Genomic DNA, 20598 nt, shown 5'->3' on the forward strand with positions numbered 1-20598 from the left:
TGGCCAGTTCAGTGCCTGGCACGTGGGCTCAGACAGGAGGCTGCTCTCCGCTCTGCAGGAGCATTTCCCCAACACGCTGCTCCCATCCTGTGATTGCGGTGCTGCCGCTGCAGGGCAGGAGTGGCGTGAGGGGTGACCGCAGTGTGAAGGAGCCCTGAGCACGTAGGGGCGTCACTCAGAGGGAGAGCAATGGGGCCTCCTGGCAGAGCAAGTCATGGCTGGAGCCTGGGCGTGAGGTGCAAGGGGGCGGCACCTGCCTGCGCCTGGTGAGGTGTTGCTGGGTGACTAGCCCTGCTGCCCCTGCCTGTACCACCTACAGATGCCCATCCCAAAGCAGTCTCTGCCACTGCTAAGACCAAGCAGCCATTTCCTACCTGGAGACTGAACACTGCTAGCAGGGTGGTTTTCTACTTTTAATTAGGGATACAAAAGGCACCTCTCCCAGTACAGTAGGATCGACCAACAGGTAGGTGGGCCCATGCCCAGTAGGAAGAGGAAGGATGGAGAAAAAGGCAGTGGAGGAGATTGTGGGGGCCACAGGTGCTCCAGGCACCCCCCGAAGCCTCCCCTACAGCCTGGGGCTGGGGAGCTTTCGTCCCCCACCCCCACGTGCAGCTCCGTACCTGCACAGGGTGCGTGCGGCTCAGCAGAGGGCCACATGACCTGCCCTCAACAGCTGGCCAGAGCCTTCAGGCTCCACGAGACAGGGGCCAGGAAAGGGATCAGAGGCTGCAACAGAAGCTTCTATCTCCAGCCTCTCCTTGACTGGCAGTGTGGGCTCTGAGAAGGGGTCCAGGGACAGGATCACCCAGGGCAAGGACACTCGCCCTGGGGCAACCAAGCAGCCAGCCTGTCTGTTCCAGGCCTTCTGGGTCTCAGCAAAGTCGTAGTGGTCGATCAGGGTGGAGAAGGAGGCAGGACTGGCCAGGATCCCAGCATAGAACTGACCTGCTCCCCCAAGTTATCTGGTTGCCTCCCCACAACCCTAAACAGTATGGCCCAGCCTCAAGGAGGAGAGAAGTGGGTAACAAGTCACCCCTAAAGCAGCTTTAACACTGAACAGGGAGAGAGGCCCCAGCCAAGGGATGTGGGGACAGTCGGGGTTCGGGCTACAGGGTGCCAGACCCCACTCATAAGGCAAACAGCATGTCGTCATCTTTCTCCTGGGTCTTCTTTCGAGGGGCAGTGCCAGGAGGGGGGCCCGGGGGCCCCTCAGCTGAGGGGCTAGAGAGGTTGGGCAACCGATCAGCCACTTTGGCCCGTTCTTCCAGGAACTTGTCAAACTCTAGAAGAACAGAAAGAGGTTGGGGGTGGGCTCTGGGGCCCGAGCGGGGGATGAGGGTGGGTGGGCAGGGCCAGGGCCTTACTACCTTCACTGGTGACGCCCTTGGGCTCTTCCGCATCATTCCCCTGGGAAAGCAGAAGGAGGGAAACATTAGCTGGGCACGGCGGGGCACACGGCGGGGCAGGGCTCAGGCTGCTGAACCACAGTGATCCAGACGCAGGCTCCGTGGGCCGAGGACCTGAGTCTTGGCCCCACCCACTCCTGAGCCATAGGGTCTTGGGTGTCATCACCTGGCTTCTCGGAGCCTTGGTTTTCTGCTTGGTAAAACTCACAGGGTTGACGGGAAGATATGATGGGCTAGTATAGGCAGAGTGCCAAGCACGGGGTGTGGTGCCAGTGGGTCCTCAATGAACGCTGCTTCTTTTCCTTCCAGTGTCTAGAGGGGTGGAAGGACTCACCTCTATGGTGGAAAGGCTGACACCCACAGACTGAGGCCGGGCATGCTCAAGTTGGGGGCTTGGGAGGGCGTAAGCCTCTGCCACCAGAAAGAAACACACGGACACTCGCGAGACCGTGGGCAGAAACATGGTCTTGACAGTGGCTTGCAGAGGGCAGCCTCTGGGCCTGGAAGTGCCCAGGTATTTGGTTCTTGGCACCCGGGGGGCAGGGAGCTCAGTGGTGTGCAGCAGGGCTCTGGAGAGCCCAACCCCCAGTGGGACCTCACACTGGCAGCACGCTTGGGGAAGAGAAAGCTCCAGCAGCTGCACGGGGCGCGGCGCACAGGCCCTTCTCTAAAGGAAGTGCCAAGGACGAGGCGGGTGGCTGGCAGATGGGACACTTCCAGCTACTAAGGTGTCCCACAGTAATGCTCTCCTTGTCACCACCAGCTTGTCACCCTGCCCCATGACCAGCCACTTCCTCTTGAGAGGAACAGGGGCCCCGTCAGGCGGGTGAGGAGTGGGCCTGAGCCTTTCCTTCTGGGCTGGATGGCCCCCACTTACCACGTCAGTGGACAGCCACTGCTCGATGTCCTCCATGAGGCAGGCCTGGGTGACGGGAATCTGGAAGGAAGGGAAGGGGTGAGGCAGGGAGGGGCAGCACACTGGGCGACAAGGCCAGGGCCCCACCAGCTGGGGGTCTACCGGCCGGGTGGCCTGGGGCAGTCACCCACCCCTGAGCCTCCTCACTTATGAAATGGGGCCAGTCGGACCTGCCTGGGGGTGGAGACCCTGGCATCTCCTCCAAGATGGCTCTTGCCCAGCTTCCCGGGGTCCATAATTCTGCCCACAGTGCCAGGCTGTAGGCAAGGGGGATCCAGGGCCAGTGGGCTAAGCAGGGGATGGGGAAGGGTCTCCTAACAGCTGGAGCAGAGTCACGAGGAGAATGGACATCCGGCTCCCACATACTGAGAGTGGGAGTGGGGCTCCAGGCCTAGGCAGGGCTGAGCACAGGTGCTCAGGGGCACGGAGCCCAGGGAGGGCCAGCTGCCAAGGTTGGGGTGGGGTCACAGCTATGGGCCAGGGGCTGCCAGGTTCTGTCTCCCTGCATGTCTGCAGACTCATACTTCATGGTGGAAGGGCCGAGTGGAAGGAGGTGCCGGGCTGACCTGAAAAGGCCGGGCTGATGACTCAGGCTGTGGTTATGCACGGGGACATTTCGCTCTGGGCCACAAAGCCACGGGCTCTGCCACAAAGGCTCCTGCACAGGGGCTGGGGGCTGCCTTCTCTGAACGCTTCCTCAGGGGAGAAGGCGAGTAGAGGTTCTGGGCACAGGCTTCGGAGTCAGCCCCTTAGTGCACTGTGACTCTGGGCAGGTTACTTAACTTCTCTGAACCTCACTTTGGCCATCTTTAGAGAGGATAATGACAGTACCTACCATCCAAGTTGCTGTGAGGATTAAACGACATGATGGATAGAGAGCCTAGCACCAGGCCTGGCACAGAGGGCACAGTAGTTACCGGTTAGCTACTTTGGGAAAGAGTGGAGAGTGGGTCTTTCTCCAACCAAGCCATTGCAGTCCCCGAGCTCTGTCCCCAGTGCCTGCGGCCCCCGGTGGGCAGCAGGAAGCCCAGAAAAGAGGCAGGAGCTGACTTCCCAGCAGCACCAGCGGCAGCAGCAGCAGCAGCACCCAGTGCTCTGGGCTGCCCCACGAGCTCCCTCTCGCACTCAGCTCTGCCAGCACTCAGCCCAGAACCAGGTGAAACCCCGTCACCTCTCAGCTGCCAGAGGGGCTGCCTGAGCCTTGCTTCCGAGTTAGGAACTGGAAATGCGCACGCAGGGGCCCTGGAATCAGGAGTGGAGGGAGCGGGACCCACTGAGTGCTGGGTTGGGCCCAGGAGGCCCTTGGCTGCCCAGGCGCTCACAGCGGCCCTTGTTCTCCTCTGGGTCTCTCTGACAGCACCCCTGGGGTGGGACCCCTGCCAGCGGCAGCAGCAGCTCTCCAGGAAGCCCCTCCTCACCATGCCTTGTCTCACCATCCAGTCACCGAGGCTCTTCTCACTGCCGCCTCCCATCTGGGTGAGAAAGGGTCACGCTGAGGGAGGCGGGAAGGGCAGGGCCACTGGTGCGCTGGCAGCCTTCTCTGTCAGGGAGAAGTAGCGGGTCTGCTGGCCCGTTCCTACTTGGGGGGGGGGGTGGTGTGTGTGTGTGTGTGTGTGTGTGTGTGTGTAAGCGCAGGTGAAAGGGGACAAAAAGCAGCAGAGGGTGTCACACTGTGGGGTGGACAACAGCCCTGGGCCCCAGAGCCCTGAGTGGCTTGGGCGAATCTACTAATTCCTTTCCGAAAAGATCCTGGAGAATGGATGTGAGCAATCCCGGGAGAGCAGAGCAGGCAGCCCTTAGCCAGCCCGCTGGCTCTCAGGGGATTCTGATGGGCATCTCAGGCCTGGAAACACTGGCTTACCCAGTCCCCTCATGTTTTATCGAGGGGCAAACTGGAGGTTCCCTAGGACCCCAGAGCAGATTGGTGGGAGGGGGACACCAGAGTCCTGTCTCCTGACCCCTCACCTGTGACTGCCTCCCCACCTTGGACAGACCCCACAAGGGGCCTGGCACACACATCCACACGTCACAGGACTTGTGAACCAGGGGGTAAACACTGGCTGCCACTTGATTCCATTGTGTACTTGGCTGGTTGGAATCACATTCTGAAGGTTCAGTGGGAGCGTCTTACCACCAGCCAGACGTACGCACCTTGGGGGCAGGTGATTACCGACAGTTTTAAGCCAGTCAGACCCTGATCTGCTGGAAGTGCCTGACATCGCTCAAGTTATTAGAGGAAGGAGCCAGAATTTATCAGTTTCTGCTTTCCTGCAAGTAGAGGTGTGTGTTTCCTCCCTGTGGCTAGCTGCACGGCAGTGTGGGAGCCAGGAGACCGGGCATCTAGTTCTTGTCATGCCCCTGAGTTGCTGTGTACCCCTGGGCAAGTGACACCCATCTCTGGGCTACGGCTCCCTCGTCTGCAACAGGAAGGGGTTGGCTGGGACTGCTGCCCACCAGAGGCCAGGGGCCCGAGAGGGAAATGCTTTCCGCAGGCTTACAGAGCGTCTGCGGCCAGCGGAGGAAGGGAGCGTTCATGTCTGCTCCTTTGAGCTTTGCAGGCCACCTGGTGACCTTGTTACCAGCACTGGCTTCAGAGCCTGACAGACCTGGGCAGATTACCTTACAATTCTAAGCCTGGTGTCCTCCTCTGTACATGGGACAACCACACAGCAGTGCTGTGAAGGTGAAATACTTCACCACGTGCCAGGTGCCATGCTCAGGAGGTTCCTCTGTTGTCTCACTTAACCTCTCCCTGGGACTGTCTGCTTCTCTGTGAAGGTGGCAGTAACATGCCTTAAGGTCTGTGTGACGACTCGGTAAGGGGGCAGGTAGAGCGCTCGGCACAGAGCGCAGGTGTGACGAACGACCGCTTACAGAGAAAAATGAGGGGAGGCTCGGAGACACATGTCAGTGCGCTCTGCGGGTGGCAGGTCACACAGCGCACACAAGGGACGCCTGATCCCCTCCCTGTGATGCCCCAGTGTTCCAGGCCTTGCCCTGTTCTGACTTGGGAATGACCCCTGAGGTGCTGGGGACGTCACTGGGGGTTGGCTGGGACACCCCCTGCCTCCCCCCAACCCCCGTAGACGGGGTGGCTTCCACAGCCTCCTAACTGCTCTCCCGTCTTCTACGCTGGATACTTCTACAATGAAAAGTCAGATAAATGTCCCCCTCTGCTCAAAACTGTCCACTGCTTCTACTTCACACAAAATCAAATCCATAGTCCTCCCAGCTGCCCTCAGGCCCTTTGGTCGCTGCTGCCCCTCAGGCTTCGTTTCCCACTGGCCAGTCACACCCTGGCCTCAGAAGCCTGTGCTGTCACCAACCTTCTCCTCTGCCAGCCACTTCCTTGCCCCTGCCTCTCCAACCCCCGGGTCCTGCTGTTTCTAACCACCTCCCAAGGAGGTACTCTGGGCACTTCCTGGCACAAAAATTCTCACCGCTTGAAAGGCATCTAGAAACACATTCAAAGGTATGAGCATTGTGGCTGGCGTTCTTGCCAAGGGGGAGGGGTCACCCACAGAGCGTGCTCAGTGCTGACATGTGACTGTCACTCAATACACAGTCAGCAACGAAATGGCACTAAAATGATGCCCAGGGTGCCGCCTCCCTGTGGTTGTAGGGTCAGAGGTGGGAAGGCAGGCCAGAAGCTGGGAGGAAACGCAAGGCTGATGGACTGCGGGGGGCGGGCAGGGGCTGATACTGCAGCTCTTGTTCTCTGTTCTCTTGTCCCTTCTGTCCATACGCCTGCAAATAACAGGTCTCTAAAAGAGGCCACGAGGTAGAATATTGACTGAGCTCTCATTGTGCCAAGCACCTTAAATACACCCTCTCACGCATCCTATTATAAACATGTAGGCACTACTATAAGCCCCAGTATACAGATGAAGAAACTGAGGGCTGGGCAGGCGGGTTATGTGCTTAAGGACACATAGCGGGTAAGTGGAGCTGTCTGGGAGCCCGGCTGCCAGGCTCCGTCCCGTAGCACCCTCAGGCTGACTCCTTGCTTTAACCCTCTCCCGTGGGAACTTGGGCAGATGAGTTAACCTCTCTGTTTCCGCAGCTGGGAAATGGGAACAATCACATGAGCCACAAAGGGGAAATTAGAGAACAAAACGAGGAAAGGGCGGTGGACGTGCCAAGCCAGTGCCTGGCACATGGGGGAACAGGGCAGCACGCATTCCCTGGCCTTCCTTCTGGACGGGTCCCTGGGTGGCAGCAGGGCCCTCTGCTTACCGCTCCGGTGCTCTGCTGTCGGGCATCCAGGGCTCCAGCCAGGCCATCTGTAGCTTGTGGGGCTTCATATTTTACCCTGAAATGCAGAGGCCACCATGGCTGTTAGATGCTGCCCTTGCCGTACCAGGCGTGCCAGCTGACGTGAGGATAGAGGCCGTGGTTGGGGACAAGCTGGCCTCACATCCCACATGAACCTAAGTTGTGCCTGGGTGGGGCTGGCTCAGGTCCCCAGAAGGCTCCAACTCTGAGCCCTCAGGCCTGCCTGGGGTGCCAGAAAGGTCTCCCTTCCTGCCTCTGGGAATTGCAATCGGGTGTGACTGCATGACAGGCAGCTGCAAGGCTGGAGGAGTGAGGGAGGGTGTCGATGGCCAAAGGACAAGATCACCAGCAGATAGGGGATCACCAGATTTGGCTAAACTCCTGGGATGAGAAACGGCACCAATGACTCCATGCTCATGGAGAATTCCTATCTATAGACCCTTTCTTGAGCAGCTCCCATTTGGTAACTTTACAAATTGTGGTTCTGTGTCAGGTTGCACTTGAATGGGAAATTCCAACCCGCTGCAGAAAATGGGCAGACTGCCGGGTCAGGCGCCAGTTTGCGCGGCTCACCCACGGACACCTCCCCGCCTCCCGGTCTCAGCGGCTCGATGGACAAGGAGCCGGCTTCCCTGCGAGCGCAGGTAGAGCCGGCACAGGTGGGAGGGAGGCGGGGCCCAGGTACCAGGCAGACAGAAAAGGTCTGGGAGGATTCCAGAGTCCCAGCGCACAGGGCAAGGTGAGGAGTCAGGTGACCAGGGCTAGACACTGCAGCTGAAGCATGAGGGAGGGGCAGCCAGGCGGGAGAACAAAGGAAAGAGGAACTTCAAGCTGGGGCACATTCCTGGCCACGCAGGGTGCTTTCTGCTGTGGTGGAAACCAACCCCAGGGGGGCGGTGTGTGTGGAGGTGTGTGCCTGCAGGAGAACCCCTGACCCGGACGGTACGGGGTATGTCTCAGCACAGCTGCGTCGCCCTGGTGTCTCACGCTCCCCCCGCCTCCCAGCCTGTGTAAGTGCTGTTCCCATGGCCCGAAACGGCCATCTTGACCACCTCCACGCACTGTCCAGGCGCCTGGAGGACAGCGCTCAGTGCTGCACGGCAGGGGTCTGCATGCACATCCCTCTCCCCCAGGCGCAGGCCCTGGAGAGCACGCTCTTAAGTGTGCTTTTCTCTGTCCCTCAGGGCCTTGCTCCTCAGAGGAGTGACAACTCCTTTTTGCAACAGCAAACCTCAGCCAGGCTGGCGAGCTGAGCTGAGCCAGGTGCCAGGGGCTGTCCGGTGTGGCCAGTGTGCTGCCTGCTGGGGCCTGCACGGGCGGGCCACCCTGCTGGCTGCAGGTCCCACCGGACTCATTAGCTTCCGCCTGCACAGCAGCCTCACAGAAGAACCCCTGACTCCATGGCGACCGTGAGCGCTGTCCCTGAGCACCTGGGCATGGGACCACACACTGCCTCAGACGACTGATGCCGGTCACAGCTCAGACCTGGCTATGGCAGGGGCACGGACCTGGGTGGGCGACACCTAGATTTGCTGGTGTGGAGAGGGTATCTCTGGCCTTTTGGAGGTGTATGGACAGTTCCCACAGACACCAAAATGACACTAGGGAGCCGGCGGGGGGGAGGGGGGGTTGGGGTTGGGGCGGTGTCTACTGGAAAGGTCCCTTAATCCAGAGCTTTCCTTGGCTATCCATCCTGGCTGCTCCCGGCTCAACCTTGGGGTAATAAGCAAGGGGCTGCTTCCCTGACACACCTGACCGGAGCCCGTCACGGGCAGCTGACGCAAGGGACTGGCCCTGGTGGACACTTGGCCATGTACCCAGACTGCTGATAGTATCTCCATGAAGAAGGGCAGTCCCTAAGGAAGGACAGAACCCTGGCTCTGGTGCGGAGTGGGCAGACCGAGTGCGGCAACAGGGAGTTCTCTGGAGATTCAGGATGGCTATGGAACAACAGAAACACCTGGACAAGCCCCTGAGGACTTATCAGGGACCTCCCTGCCTCCCAGAGGGCTTGGTGCACCGTGTACAGTGCAGTGGGGACCTGGGTTGGACCGGAGACACTGTTTTGGAACCAGAAAGCCCTGGCCTCCCAACCTAGCGAGTCACTTAGCTGCCTGACCTGGGCAAATGACCCAGCCTCTCCATGCCTGTTTCCTCCTCTGATCAGACTATGTAAGATTCTGGCACACAGCTGGCCATCATCCTACAGGCGATCCTCCCGCATCCAGCCCTGCCTGCGGGGCAGCAGTCTGCCACCTGGCCACACGGCTCTCCAGGCCATGCGGGATTGACTTTGGGGGAGGAATTCGGCCATCAGGAGCGGGTGTGGACAGGGGGCTGTGTGCTTTTCCACACGGTGTGCCCACCAACAAGCCAGGTTCAGGGACCTGGAGAGACGCTGTCTTCTGACAGGGAGCGACCCAAACTGCAGGGGCCAGACCACTCACTCTTTTCGTTGGTCAGCCAGTGAGCTGCCCCGCGTCAGCGCAAACATGTCAAACTCGTCTTCCAGTCTGCCAGAAGTCTCCAGAGACTGCAGGCCAGCCCTCACACTGCTGGAGCCCAGGTCTGCAGGGACAGAAAGGCCACATAAGAGTCCACTTGGCCATCCTTGTACATGCCCTGGCCGAGCTGCTCCCTGCCAGACCCAGGGCTGCTTCTGGATAAGCAGCACGGGTGGGGTGGAGACAGGATGGGACGCATGGCTGGGGCAGGCCACTTGCTGGCAGAGGGACTGTGGGCAGTCACTTCCTCTCGGAATTATTTCCTAGGGCTTCGCATGAAGCAGGCAGTCAATAATATTAAAACCAAGGACGGTGATATGACTGCATTTGCTAACACATATTAGGAGTAGACTCTGGGCCTGGCACTAGTCTAAGCCAGGTTCATGCATGAGCTGACTCAGTCCTGTGAAAAAGCCCATTCTTGCCCATTACAGAGGAGGAAACAGGGACACAGGATGTTCAAGTGACTTGCCCAAGCTCACCCAGATGAGTCAGGCCATGGAGAATTCAGTGTCGAGGGCCAATCTCAGAACAGTGGGGTTTCTGAGGTTGGAGAGGGCCCAGCAGTTGTGGGGCATGTGTTTTGTCCTGGGCGCTCTATCTTGTACCAAGAGTCAGCTTGGCACACTGGGGTGAGGTGGGGTCGGGCTGAGGTTCTGCTGGTGGTGCCCCAGCTCCAACCGTGTAACAGGAGGGCACCCACAGAACTGCAGGGGTGCCCCACACTTACTCATTCCTGCCAGCTGGGACGAAAGGCCGCCAGTGGCTGCCGACTCAGGGCCCATGTCGATCAGGTCCGCGGCCGCGTCCGCCTCACTCGGGGCCTGGGGAGGGGAGAAGGGGGACGTCACCATCATCCTCTCTGCCTGCAGCCTCATTCCCTGCTGCCCGAAGCTCTGGCACCTGCATTCTCTGCCCAAGAAGCTGTCACCAGGGCCCTGGCAGCTACAACTTAGGAGTTTGTTTTCCTCCCCTTGGCCTCTGGCTCTGCTCCCTCTGGGAGGGTGGGAAGACCTCTGCACATTAGCTGGTAGCAGAGCCTTAAAGGAACAGCGACAAGAGTGAGAAGGGGGCTTCTCCAGGAGCCGAGACCAGAAGGCGCATCCTGTTCAGGATGTGTAGGGGTGGGGAGGAAGGTGAGGACAGCTCTCCTTCTCCCTGCTAGCACTGCATGATCTGGTCACAGGAAAGAAGCCGTTTACCTTGGCAGTCTGGCCGGTTCTGAACCGCTCAAACCTGCAGGACAAAAAAGAATGGCGTCAAGAAGACAGACTGAGAGAGGGCCCTCCAGGCAGGACTTTTCACACTGCAGGGCTCAAATTCAAGGCAGTGGGTCAGTTAGGGTGACAACACATCTTGTTTGTCCTGGATAGGTCCCCAGGGGAAAATTAACAGTACCTCTCTTTCACTTGCAAAAGTATCCCAGTTTGGATTTTCAATGACCTGGCCACTCTAGTTGTGACTAGCAGTAGGCAAATGAGTAAGAATAGACTAGGAGAGAAAATGGGAATGCGCAGCACACAGTAAAGACAAGTGCTGTTTTATGAAACTCGGTCAGCAAATGCCCGTGTATCAGTATGTGCACCAATGGCTCCCCGAAGTGCCTACAAAAGACATACATCCTTACTCTGCACGGAGCCACGGGACCTCCCTCAGACAGGCCAGGAGGCGGGGAGGGGATCAAGACCTCGTCTGGGGTCTGTTCGAGTCTTGGCCCTGCCACTTGTTAACTGTGACTGTGGGTAAATTAGATCACTTCTGAACTTCAGTCTCCTGGCTATTAAAAAGGGGGTGACAGTGGGACCTGCCTCCCAGATGTGAAGATCAAGTGAATACACTGAGTAACTGTGGACGGGAAAGCCCCAGGCAAATGCCAGGCCTGATGACAGTGGATATCATAGGGGTTCCAGTCACCTCACAGCCCACACCCTGAAATGGCAAGGAGGGGACTCTTGTTCCACTGGACACTGAGCAGGAGAGGTGGGGCGGAGGTGGCCTGCAGCAGCCCCACCACGCTCTCAACTGAGTTAGAATCACTCAGAGAATGTCTGTTGATGGATAAAGATACGAAATGAACATGGGGCAGAGGAGGCTGGAACAGCTGGTGTCCTGGACACCGAGTGCTCAGTGTTTTACAGGCATTACTATGTAGACCCCCAGTGACCCTATACGGCAGGTACCACCACGAGCCCCTTTTTCCAGATATGAGAGAGTGTGGGGGAAGTGTCATTCCTGCAGGCCCAGCACCCCTTTCTCTCTTTGATTGTAAGAGCACCTAAGCGCTCCTCTGGGGAACTGCTCTTGCCCCATTTCCTGTGATCCTGGTGGGGCTGCCACCAAGGTGTCCCCCTCTCTCTCCCAACTGCCAGGCGCAACAAAGCTTAGTCAATCAGAGTTTCTGTTGCACAGCTGACTCCTGAACAGGACGATACAAGGTGAGCCAGCGTTTGGACCATTTATTGATGGCAACACCCTGGGGATGTGGGCCAGCGGTTTCTGTCCCTAAGGCCTCAGAGCCGCCATGGGGTCTGTCCTTCTTGCTCTGTTGGGAGGCCTCACGGTTTCACTCTTCTTTGGATTCTAAGAGCTATCCATTTAATAGAGGCTATTCTAATCTTTTTCTGCTGAAGTCAGCCAGAAACGTTTTGTGTAGTCTGCCGTCAATGAGCCCTAATTAAGTCAAGTAAGCGGTCCAAGGCCCCAGAGCCAACCAGTTGTGAAGCGAGCAAGGACAGACCAGGCCTGTCTGGCTGTGGGCCCACACTCTCAGCCACCACCGCTGCCATCTCTGGGGGCTGGCTACAGGGACACAGGTGCAGGGCTAACTGGCAAGGAGATGAGAGCGGTAGAAGGCGGGGCATGCATGCCCACCCTGGAGCGAGACAGGTGGGGACACAGGCACTGGCCGGCCGGCCTGGTGTTTGAAAGGGAGACGCGAGAAGGTCAGCTGGTGAGAGGCGATTAGAACGGGGGAAGGAAGGGAGAAGGGGAGGGCAGTTGGCCACATGCCGGGGGAAGAGGTGGGCTACCGTTCATGACGCAGGAACACGTTGTTGAGATTGTCGTTGACGATGAGCAGTTCCTCTGTCAGCTGCTCATTGGCGATTCGGGGGATGAGTTCCAGGACCCGCTGCTGCATGGCTCGGCACGTCCGGTTGAGCTCCTGCCAAGGAAGGAAGGGAGACGACTGTGGCCACTGGACCCAGAGTGAGGTTGCCTCTAACGGACGGGCTCTGGCCTCTGGGTGTGCCTGGGAGGACGGAGAGGTTTCCAGGCTGGACCTCAAGCTACACAGAAGAGCTTTGGGGGTTCTGCAAGCAAGCCTCTAAATTTTTCTCCTAAGAGTTACACACTAACTTTCACCATACAGGAGACACCCAGCAAGTTACACAGTGCTGCTGGCGGAACTTGGCTTTGTGCAGACTTCAGAAGAACGTTCCTGCTGCCACCCGAAACTTCCAGGTGGCTGGCTAAATGAACGGCAACTTCTCCGGGTATATTGGGTTATTTTGTAACCAAAATAGTAAAAAATAAACAGGATGACTCCAACTATTATCCACAAACCCCAATTCTGAATTTTTGCCTCAAAAATTTTCACCAACTTATTTCTTTTTCAAAACTTTTTATTTTGGAATAATTTTGAATTTATAGAAAAGCTGCCAAGACTACAGAGAGTTCCTGTAAACCCTTCACCCAGCTCTCCTTAGGCTGGCACTTCTCAAATTAAGACATGCGATTAACTAAACTACAGACTTTATTCAGGTTTCACCAGTTTTACCACAAATGCCCTTTTTCTCTTCCAGGATCCCATACTGCATTTAGTCGCCATGTCACTGACTGACTTTTAATTAGTAAGTGTTGTATAATTAAATTTGTTTCGGGAAAAGAAAACAATTTAAAGCCACAGCATTGTAAGTTTTTCATTGGGAAGACTGAGTATTTCTTTTTTCGGGTCTCCACCACCAGGTAGACAGGTGCCCGCCTGGGTCATGGTCTTGAGGTCCAGACAGTTGCCAGGCACTGATGACTGGCTAACACCAACTCTTTTCTCCTGGAGGCATCCTTAAGACTAGGCCCTGCCCCAGGAGTGATTCTGGTTCTTTTCTGGACATGTTTTGTTACCTACCCCCTCCTAAAGGAGGTCTTCTTCTCCTGAGATGTCCTTATGAGCCTTTCGTGAGGGGCACGGTGGGCCTGAGTGACTTTCAACAGCAAGTGGACCTTCCTTCTCTTCTTCCCACGACCAAACACACGTACGGCTTTGTTCCCACTTGCTTGCCTTCTCAAGAGCAGAAGAGCAGCAGTGGGAACCAGGCCCCTGGGTTCAAATGCCAGCTCTGTGGCTTACCAGCCATATGACCCTGGGTTCACTACATGACCTCTCCTTGCCTCAGTTTGCTGACCTGGAAAATGGGGATAAGAGTTATCTACCTCATGGGAGAAGGTGAGGATTAAGTGAGTGAACGTTTAACAAGCATCCATATCAGAGCCTAGCACATGGGAAGTGCTGAAAGCACGTGAGCTATCCCTGTGTCACCCTCGCCTGCTGGCTCCAGCAATCACACCCGCATGGCCCTGGCTCGGGACATACCAGATTAACTGCACTACAGCCATCCTGCTGCCTCCTCTCTCACCCAAGCTCCTCTCATAAACCCTCCTGTAATCCTCATATTCATGTGTTCCTTCAACTCCGAGACTCTGGCTTCACTCCCATCCAAAGGTAAAGACCCCTGAACAAGTACACCGTCAGCTGTTAGGCACAGGGACACAGGGATGGGGACAACACAGCCCTGTTCTGAAGAAGTTTGAGGCCTGCGGGAGACCGACACAAAATGAGACGACCACACCAAGCACTCCATCCCTTCAGGGGACCGCTGACTCCTGGGCCTTGGGGTCCCCCAGCTTTCTCGGAACCTCTATGATCTCCATGGTGGGAGTGTGTGGGGGAGTAGGTGCCTTTCCCCAAACTTAGCACCTCTGTTCCAGTGTCTGCCCCCCCAAGTTAGGGATGGGACTGTGGGAATATCACGTGACACACAGGAGTGAAATTCACAGCTCCCACTTGCCTCAACTCCTGAGCTCAGCCACTGTCATTTCTAAGCCAGCACTGCTCTCACGCCTGCCACGCCTGCCTGCTAAGCTCCGTATTCTGAAAGGTGGAAGGAAGTCTCACCTTCCAGCTTCTTCTCAATACTGTTTATTGGGAGCGTACTCTGAACCAGGCACAAGGTGGGCAAAACCTTACTTAATTCTCATGTCAAACTTGACCATGAAGGTGATTATTAGAGCAATCTTACAGATGAGGAAACTGAGGCAGAGGGGCTACTCTGTTCAAACCAGAAAGCTGTAGAGCCCCGAATTCCAATCTGATGGAGTGCAAGGTCCCTGGTTTAACATCTCCCACGGTGACCAAGGAGTTCCGAGTAAGCATGAAAATTGTAGTGTGGGTGGGGAAGAAACATGCGTAGGCAAATGAGCAAGAAGTCACCTGGGGGGAGGCTGCGTGCTCACCTGTAGCAGCTCCAGGTCTGCAGGCTCTGCCTGGGTGGGTACCAGCTCCGTCAGCATCTCTGACATCACCCTCACGTTCCCACTCACCATCTCCAGCTCGCTGCGCAGCTTCCCAATCTGAAACACACGGTTGGGCGTGGTGAGAGAGGCCACAGGTGGGAGCCGTTGCCGCCTGCAGGGCAGAGCCTGGTGCCGCCGGCTGTGTGTGTGGTGCCGGGAGGCGCTGACCTTCTAGCACCCTCTCTCGGCTCCCGGGCACAGCCCTGCACTAAGAGGCCTGTAGTGGGCTTGCCCCGACTCCCACAGGCCCCCTCACAGAGGCATTACTAACCGTTACCATGTCCGAACTGGGAAGCCTGGTGGAGCGAGAGGCCAAAGGGAAAGCAGCAGAGGGTGAGTGCACCACAGAGCACGGCCAGAAGGCTCCAGCATCTCCTCGGTCCAAGGGCCGCTAACGAGGTCCCGGAGGCTCAGTCCCCCAAGGGGAAGGGAGGGAGGCAGCAGGCCCGATTCCCTCCTCGGGGGATGGGATTTCACCCGTTCCCTAGGACGACAGCACTTCACCCTCTCTTCTCCTAGGATTTTGTCTTGTTCCTGGTCTGTGCCCCCTAGTCTGTTTTGGTGTCCCAAGCTCTTCCAAGGATGAGTCCCAGTGCCCCCCACTGGAGTATGCAACTCAGATTCAGTAATTGTTCAAGGGACGTTAGCAGGCTTTCAGTGATCAAAGGGTCCAAGCCTTGGCCTGGGGAATCGCAGTTGCACAGGTGAGGTGGTAGAAGGCCAGGGTCTCCCGCTGTGGGGCTCTGCGGGGCATTTCGTCTCCTTGTGTACACGGGATCCAGGAAGGGATAAGCATCGGAGCCCCCCAAATTCATCTGGCTGACGAAGCCTGTGATCGGGAATATCATGGGTCTAGTAGTAAGTGGCTCACATCTTGGGAAAGGCTCAGTCTCAATTGTGTGACTTCGCTGATTTCAGAATGAGTGTTGCTATATAAATTCATGTTGCCTGTGACAGCAGCTACTAAGTACCCAGAGTTTTACGTATATTGCTAACTAAACCTGACCACAGCCTTACGAGGCACCTGTCATTACTCCCAGCCTTTACAGGAGATGTGGGAGCGCAGACACAGGCAGTACATCCACGATGGTCCACTGACACCTTCCAAAACTCGAAAAACGTTTGATACATTTGGCCTATTTAACGAACACTCTTGGTATAAGTGAGTGGAAAAATTACTGATCACAAACCCAGCATGTCCAGGTCAGATGGGACCCAATTACAACAGAGTCTGGGAGTTAGATCACTGCATGTTTGAAAATCTTAACATGTCCCAGGAGACAAAAGGGGACTCTGAAATTAAACAAAGACTACTCAGTTTTGTTTAGTAAGAACCTTCTTGCGCTAGATACACTCAAGAGTCTCAATCCATGGACATGCTAGACTTCAGGCAGAGTGGTTAAAATTACAACCAAGTTAGATATATTTTGGATCACAGGGTGATTTTACAATTTTTATGTACCTTTAATTACTTGTCCAGTTAGGAAAATGTTTCTAAGAATATCTGTAACTCTGGGAGGTGATTTTATGACTTGCTGGAAGATATCAAAGTACAGGAGTTTCTCTTCAAATAGGTTAGAGTGTTAAAGGCTGTTGGTAAGTTGATTTATTTATAAACATCCAAACGATACCGCATGAGAGGATCAGTGGGTACACGCTGGAAAGTCAAGTTTCACTTCTGTTTCCATCATGTACCTGTGTCTCTCTCACCAGCACTTTTAGCAGCTAAGCTGGTTATACTTAGCTGATGTGATGGGTCTGAAGTGTGTAAAACACCTCAAAAGTGGGCACCCGAACAGTGCAAGGCTTTGACCTAGACCCCAGGAGCCAAGTCTAAAATGATGGAGCACCCTGGCTGCGGACGTCCCTTGTAGGGGGATCAGCTTCTACATGCCACACACTGCTCAGGGCCAACAGGTGGGTCAGCTCACCTCCAGCTTTAGGAGGAAGCAGCTGAAGGACAGGGGCTAAGCCAGGGAGCTGCCCAGGAGAAAGGCAATCGTTCACAGCCACTCCCAGGGCCCTGGGAGCACTTGGCCCGGGCCTGCCCCTCAGAAGCTTACACGGCGCCTCACATCTTCTTGGGGCTTCGCATGAAGCATCAGGATGCAGTGCAAGGGGTTTGCAAAATTACTGTTTGTGTGGATGTCTTGAAACTGTTTTTAGCCAGAACCTCTGTTCCGATGAAATCGTATGCGCCACCCGGAGAAGGTGGAGCTGCTATGGTGCCGGGCTGCCCTCTGGGCACTTCCCTTTCCTGGTGCTGCTCAAAGGGCTCCACAGAGCACACGGTTTGGAGAACAGCCGAGGCACAGGACACCGCCCGCTTGGAGCAAGACTGATTTGAGCTTGAATCCCAGCTCTGTCTCTGATGAGCTGTGTGGTTCTGGACAAGTGAATTTCTCCCTTTCAGCCTCATCTCCCAAACAGGAAGAACAACACACACCTGTGGGGCTGCTGTGAGGACTGAATGGAGTCCCCACGAATGACAGGAGCCCCTCCGTGAGGGAGGGGCCCCGTGAGGGAGGGGCCAGACCCACCGTCCTGCCCCTCGTGGCTCTGACCCATGCTTGTTTACCTGCTCGGGGGTTGGTGCTATGGGTGTGTCGCTGGAGAGAGCGGCGGGGGTGGGCAGAGGGGCCGTGTGCACGCTCGAGTCCGCTTGGTGGCTGGCATCAGTGCCCACCGAATTCTGTCCTGATGGTGCCTCCGAGCTGAAAACAGTCTAGAGGGCAAACAACTGGAAGTCAGGGGTGACGGGAAATAGCTGCAGAAACCCCTCTGGTGACCACTCCTGCCTCCCCCACCCACTGTCCCGGTGCGTCTCCTCACCCTCTGGGGTGTGTGGATGGGAGACAGCATATCGAGGTCGGTCATCGGGAAGTCCAGGCCCTTCCTGCGCAGGTCCTCGTAGACGGCGACCACACCCGTCAAGTCGGGCGAGCTTCGGAACGCGTCAGCCCAGGACTGAGAGGGAACAAGGGGACACGGCCAGTAACCACAGCTCATGGATGCTCTTGGAAACGCCCGTCCCGCCCCCCGAGAGCAGAGATCCGTCCCCGACTTTCGGGTCCTTTGACTACATCACGCAGACAGCGTGACAGCCCACACTCACGCAGACAGCCCACCCCATTGCAAGGCCCCCACTCAGAGCGTCCAGTCAGCAGACAGCCGAGGTGGCCCCAAACGAGCAGCAGATCGAAGCCAACAGAGAAAGAGCAGCAGTGGTACGGGCATTTTTCTCCCTGGCCAGGCCCAGAGCTCTCTGCCAGGGAAGGAAGCTGGCACTGAGCTCCCCTGCCCGCCCTGCCTGTCCGCTCACCTGGATGAGGTTGAGCACCTTGTCATGCACGATGGTGGGCGGGTTGTTTTTGGGCAGGATGGTCCTCACCAGCACGCCCTCCACGAAGTCCTGGCTGGCCACCAGCACGTGGAAGCGGTGCCCGCAGTTTTTGACGCAGGTTTCCAAGACCTGGAGGCCGTGAGGCGCCCGTGAGCACCAGTGAGAGGAGGGGGAGCGCCCAGGCCCCCCACGCTCACTCTCCACTTATGTCCCAGAGGGCGCCTGAGATGAGACCCTGGAACATGGACAAGCAGGGACGACGCTGGGGCGTGGGGCCCTGTTACTGGGGAGGGGGTTGGAGGGGGCAGAGGGCGGTGTGCTGGCGAGAGGTCCCTCGCTGATGGCCTCAGTGCCCATAGAACCCTGTCCTGATGCTGTTTCTGAGCTGAATACAGTCTGGAGGGGAGGTGGCTCTCTGGGTAGAAACCAAAGAGAACTTTCAATCAAATGACCCTGCAGCTGAAGGAAAAGGCGCTCTCCTCCCCTCTCCACTCCTTATTCCCGTTCCCGGCAGAACTCGCTTTTCAGTGCAGCCGCATTTTCCTGGATATAATGTGCTGTGGGGGACGCTGGCACAGAATGCTCTCGTCCCCACTCCCCAGCAAACCCACCCTGACAGCCAGGATGCCCACTCACACCTGGCCTGTCCCCTTGTGGGCAAAGACTGTCCTCAGCCTCATGCCAAAAACTGGCATTTGTTTTGTGTTCATTTTTCAGGGCGTCAAGTGCCAATCAGAACCCAACTTGGCCTGCCAGGCGCTCTGGCCCCTGAGAAGCTTGGGTTCACTGAGTGTCTACATTACCCGGCAGCCCCTCTGGCCCGAGTTCTCCACGACTGGTTCTGGAGGGATGGGGGCCTCAGTGTGCCAGCTCCCCATGCCAGCAGGTTGGAGAGAACATCTTTCCAAATGGCCCTTCTTGCCACTCCGTGTCTGCCAGCAGTATAGACAGGACGGCGCTTTGCCCACGGACCTTTCCTTCCCAGCCCTTGCAAGAGAAGCCCCACGGTGCCTGTCCATGGAGACCGTCCATGGACAGATGGACAGACAGGACACTCACCGTGAGAGCCAGCATCACCTCGTGGAAGTTCTTATTCCCCACGATTCTCTTCTTTATTGCTCGAAAGGCATCTTTGGGACTGGGCAGAAGGACAAAAGGAAGGATTGGCTGAGGCATGGGGCCCCCTTCTCTGACATGGGGGTGCTGCTTGTCTAAGATCAGGGGGCTCTGGGAAAAGGGAATGGCTCCTATGAACCGTCCTCCCTGGGTGCCCTGTTTTCTGTGTATCAGGTTCTAATCACATCACACCACCTGCCCCACCAAAGTCCTCCTAGTAGATCATGAATACTTGGCAGGGATTCCCAATGTGTGTGCACCAAATACCTTATGTGAGTGTTTGTTACAAATGCAGAACCCCACGCCCTGACTTGGCCCTCTGAACCAAACTCTCAGGGGATCTGCGTGCTTACCAGGCCTCCCGGGCTTCTTATACAGACTGAAGTTTAATATGAACCAGTAACAGGTGGGCACAGAGCCCTACTGCCCCATCCTGGCCAGGTTCCTCTCCCCATCCGTTCTTCCACTCAAGTCTTTTAAGTCCCCCCATGTGCTGGCACCACGCGGGCTGCTGGGGACACACTGGAGAATAAGACCACACAGCCCTGCTTTCAAAGATCACGTGCTCCAGCGAGATGGGCATAAAGGAGGGAAATAAGCGGGTCCTACGGTAAGAGTGAGCGGGCAGGGGAAGGGGGCCGCGGGCCAGGGAAATCTTCTCTGAGGAGGTGGCATGACAGCTGCGCATGAAGGTGGAGATGGCACCAGCTGGCAGAGTAGGGGAAGTGGTTAAGGTGGAGGGAAGAGCCCGGGGCAGGGCCCTGGGTGAGGAGGAACTGAGACATGCCCACGCTGAGTGTGGGGGCGGTGGAGCGAGGGCCTGAAACGTGGCAGGGAGGGTGGACGCACCTAAGTGCACAGGGAGTCCGAAGGCCTTGGTGACAGCCTGCTCTCCCTGTCCCGTCGTTACTCCACTGCCATTCCCACGCCTCACGCCTGCCCCTGCGCCCAGCCCTGTACAGGTGAAATCCATGTTGCCTCGACCGACTGCTTCTGCTTTAAGGCCTTTGTGGCCCCCCCAACTTCCATGTCCTCGCCCACGACGCTTTCCTAGTCCTCCATCTCCCTGCATGTGCTGCCACAGGGCACTAACTGGCGCCTTCTGGAGGGCAGGGGTGGCATCCTATTGGACACCTTGCTCTGCCAGGGCCAACATCCTAGGCCAGCAGGTGGCTGCTGAGGCCTGTCCTGCTATCTGACCAGGCGTCTGTCTGCCTGTCAGTGCTGACCACCAAGTCAGGAGACTCGGGAACCCTGACATGGGTCCCCCAACACAAGAGGAGGTGGCAGCAAAGCCGTGCTGGGGACAGACCCCACGTCGGGGCTGCGATGGAGAGGACACGCAGGGGGAGGGACCCAGTCCTAGAAGTGTGGGAGCTATTTTCAACCCAGGACCCTGGGACAGCTCCTCACCCTCGGGGCTTGTTCTGGGGGAAGCTGTTTCCACTCCTGGCCGGGCTGCTC

General features: G+C 57.1%; 1 protein-coding gene across 3 annotated transcripts in view; it reads right to left on the reverse strand.

The window, feature by feature from the left end:
- Nucleotides 1-400: 400 nt before the first annotated feature.
- Nucleotides 401-20598, reverse strand: part of TOM1 (target of myb1 membrane trafficking protein) — a 34051-nt gene continuing 13853 nt past the window's right edge. Inside the window, exons 3-16 of one of the 3 annotated variants that reach the window (XM_033116252.1) lie at nt 19078-19156; nt 17998-18147; nt 17508-17642; nt 17254-17400; nt 14616-14732; nt 12134-12267; nt 10307-10340; nt 9835-9928; nt 9048-9168; nt 6562-6637; nt 3759-3797; nt 2287-2346; nt 1371-1410; nt 401-1285 (exon numbers count right to left, since the gene is read on the reverse strand). In XM_033116252.1, the coding sequence (XP_032972143.1) occupies nt 1131-1285; nt 1371-1410; nt 2287-2346; nt 3759-3797; nt 6562-6637; nt 9048-9168; nt 9835-9928; nt 10307-10340; nt 12134-12267; nt 14616-14732; nt 17254-17400; nt 17508-17642; nt 17998-18147; nt 19078-19156 (1381 nt within the window). In that variant the 3' untranslated portion in view covers nt 401-1130. Of the gene's footprint in view, nt 1286-1370; nt 1411-2286; nt 2347-3743; nt 3798-6561; nt 6638-9047; nt 9169-9834; nt 9929-10306; nt 10341-12133; nt 12268-14615; nt 14733-17253; nt 17401-17507; nt 17643-17997; nt 18148-19077; nt 19157-20598 lie in introns of all 3 variants that reach the window. The other 2 variants (XM_033116250.1, XM_033116253.1) reach the window with 2 other exon arrangements.

This window comes from Rhinolophus ferrumequinum, chromosome 10 (assembly GCF_004115265.2).
Source record: "Rhinolophus ferrumequinum isolate MPI-CBG mRhiFer1 chromosome 10, mRhiFer1_v1.p, whole genome shotgun sequence".
Lineage (NCBI taxonomy): Eukaryota > Metazoa > Chordata > Mammalia > Chiroptera > Rhinolophidae > Rhinolophus > Rhinolophus ferrumequinum.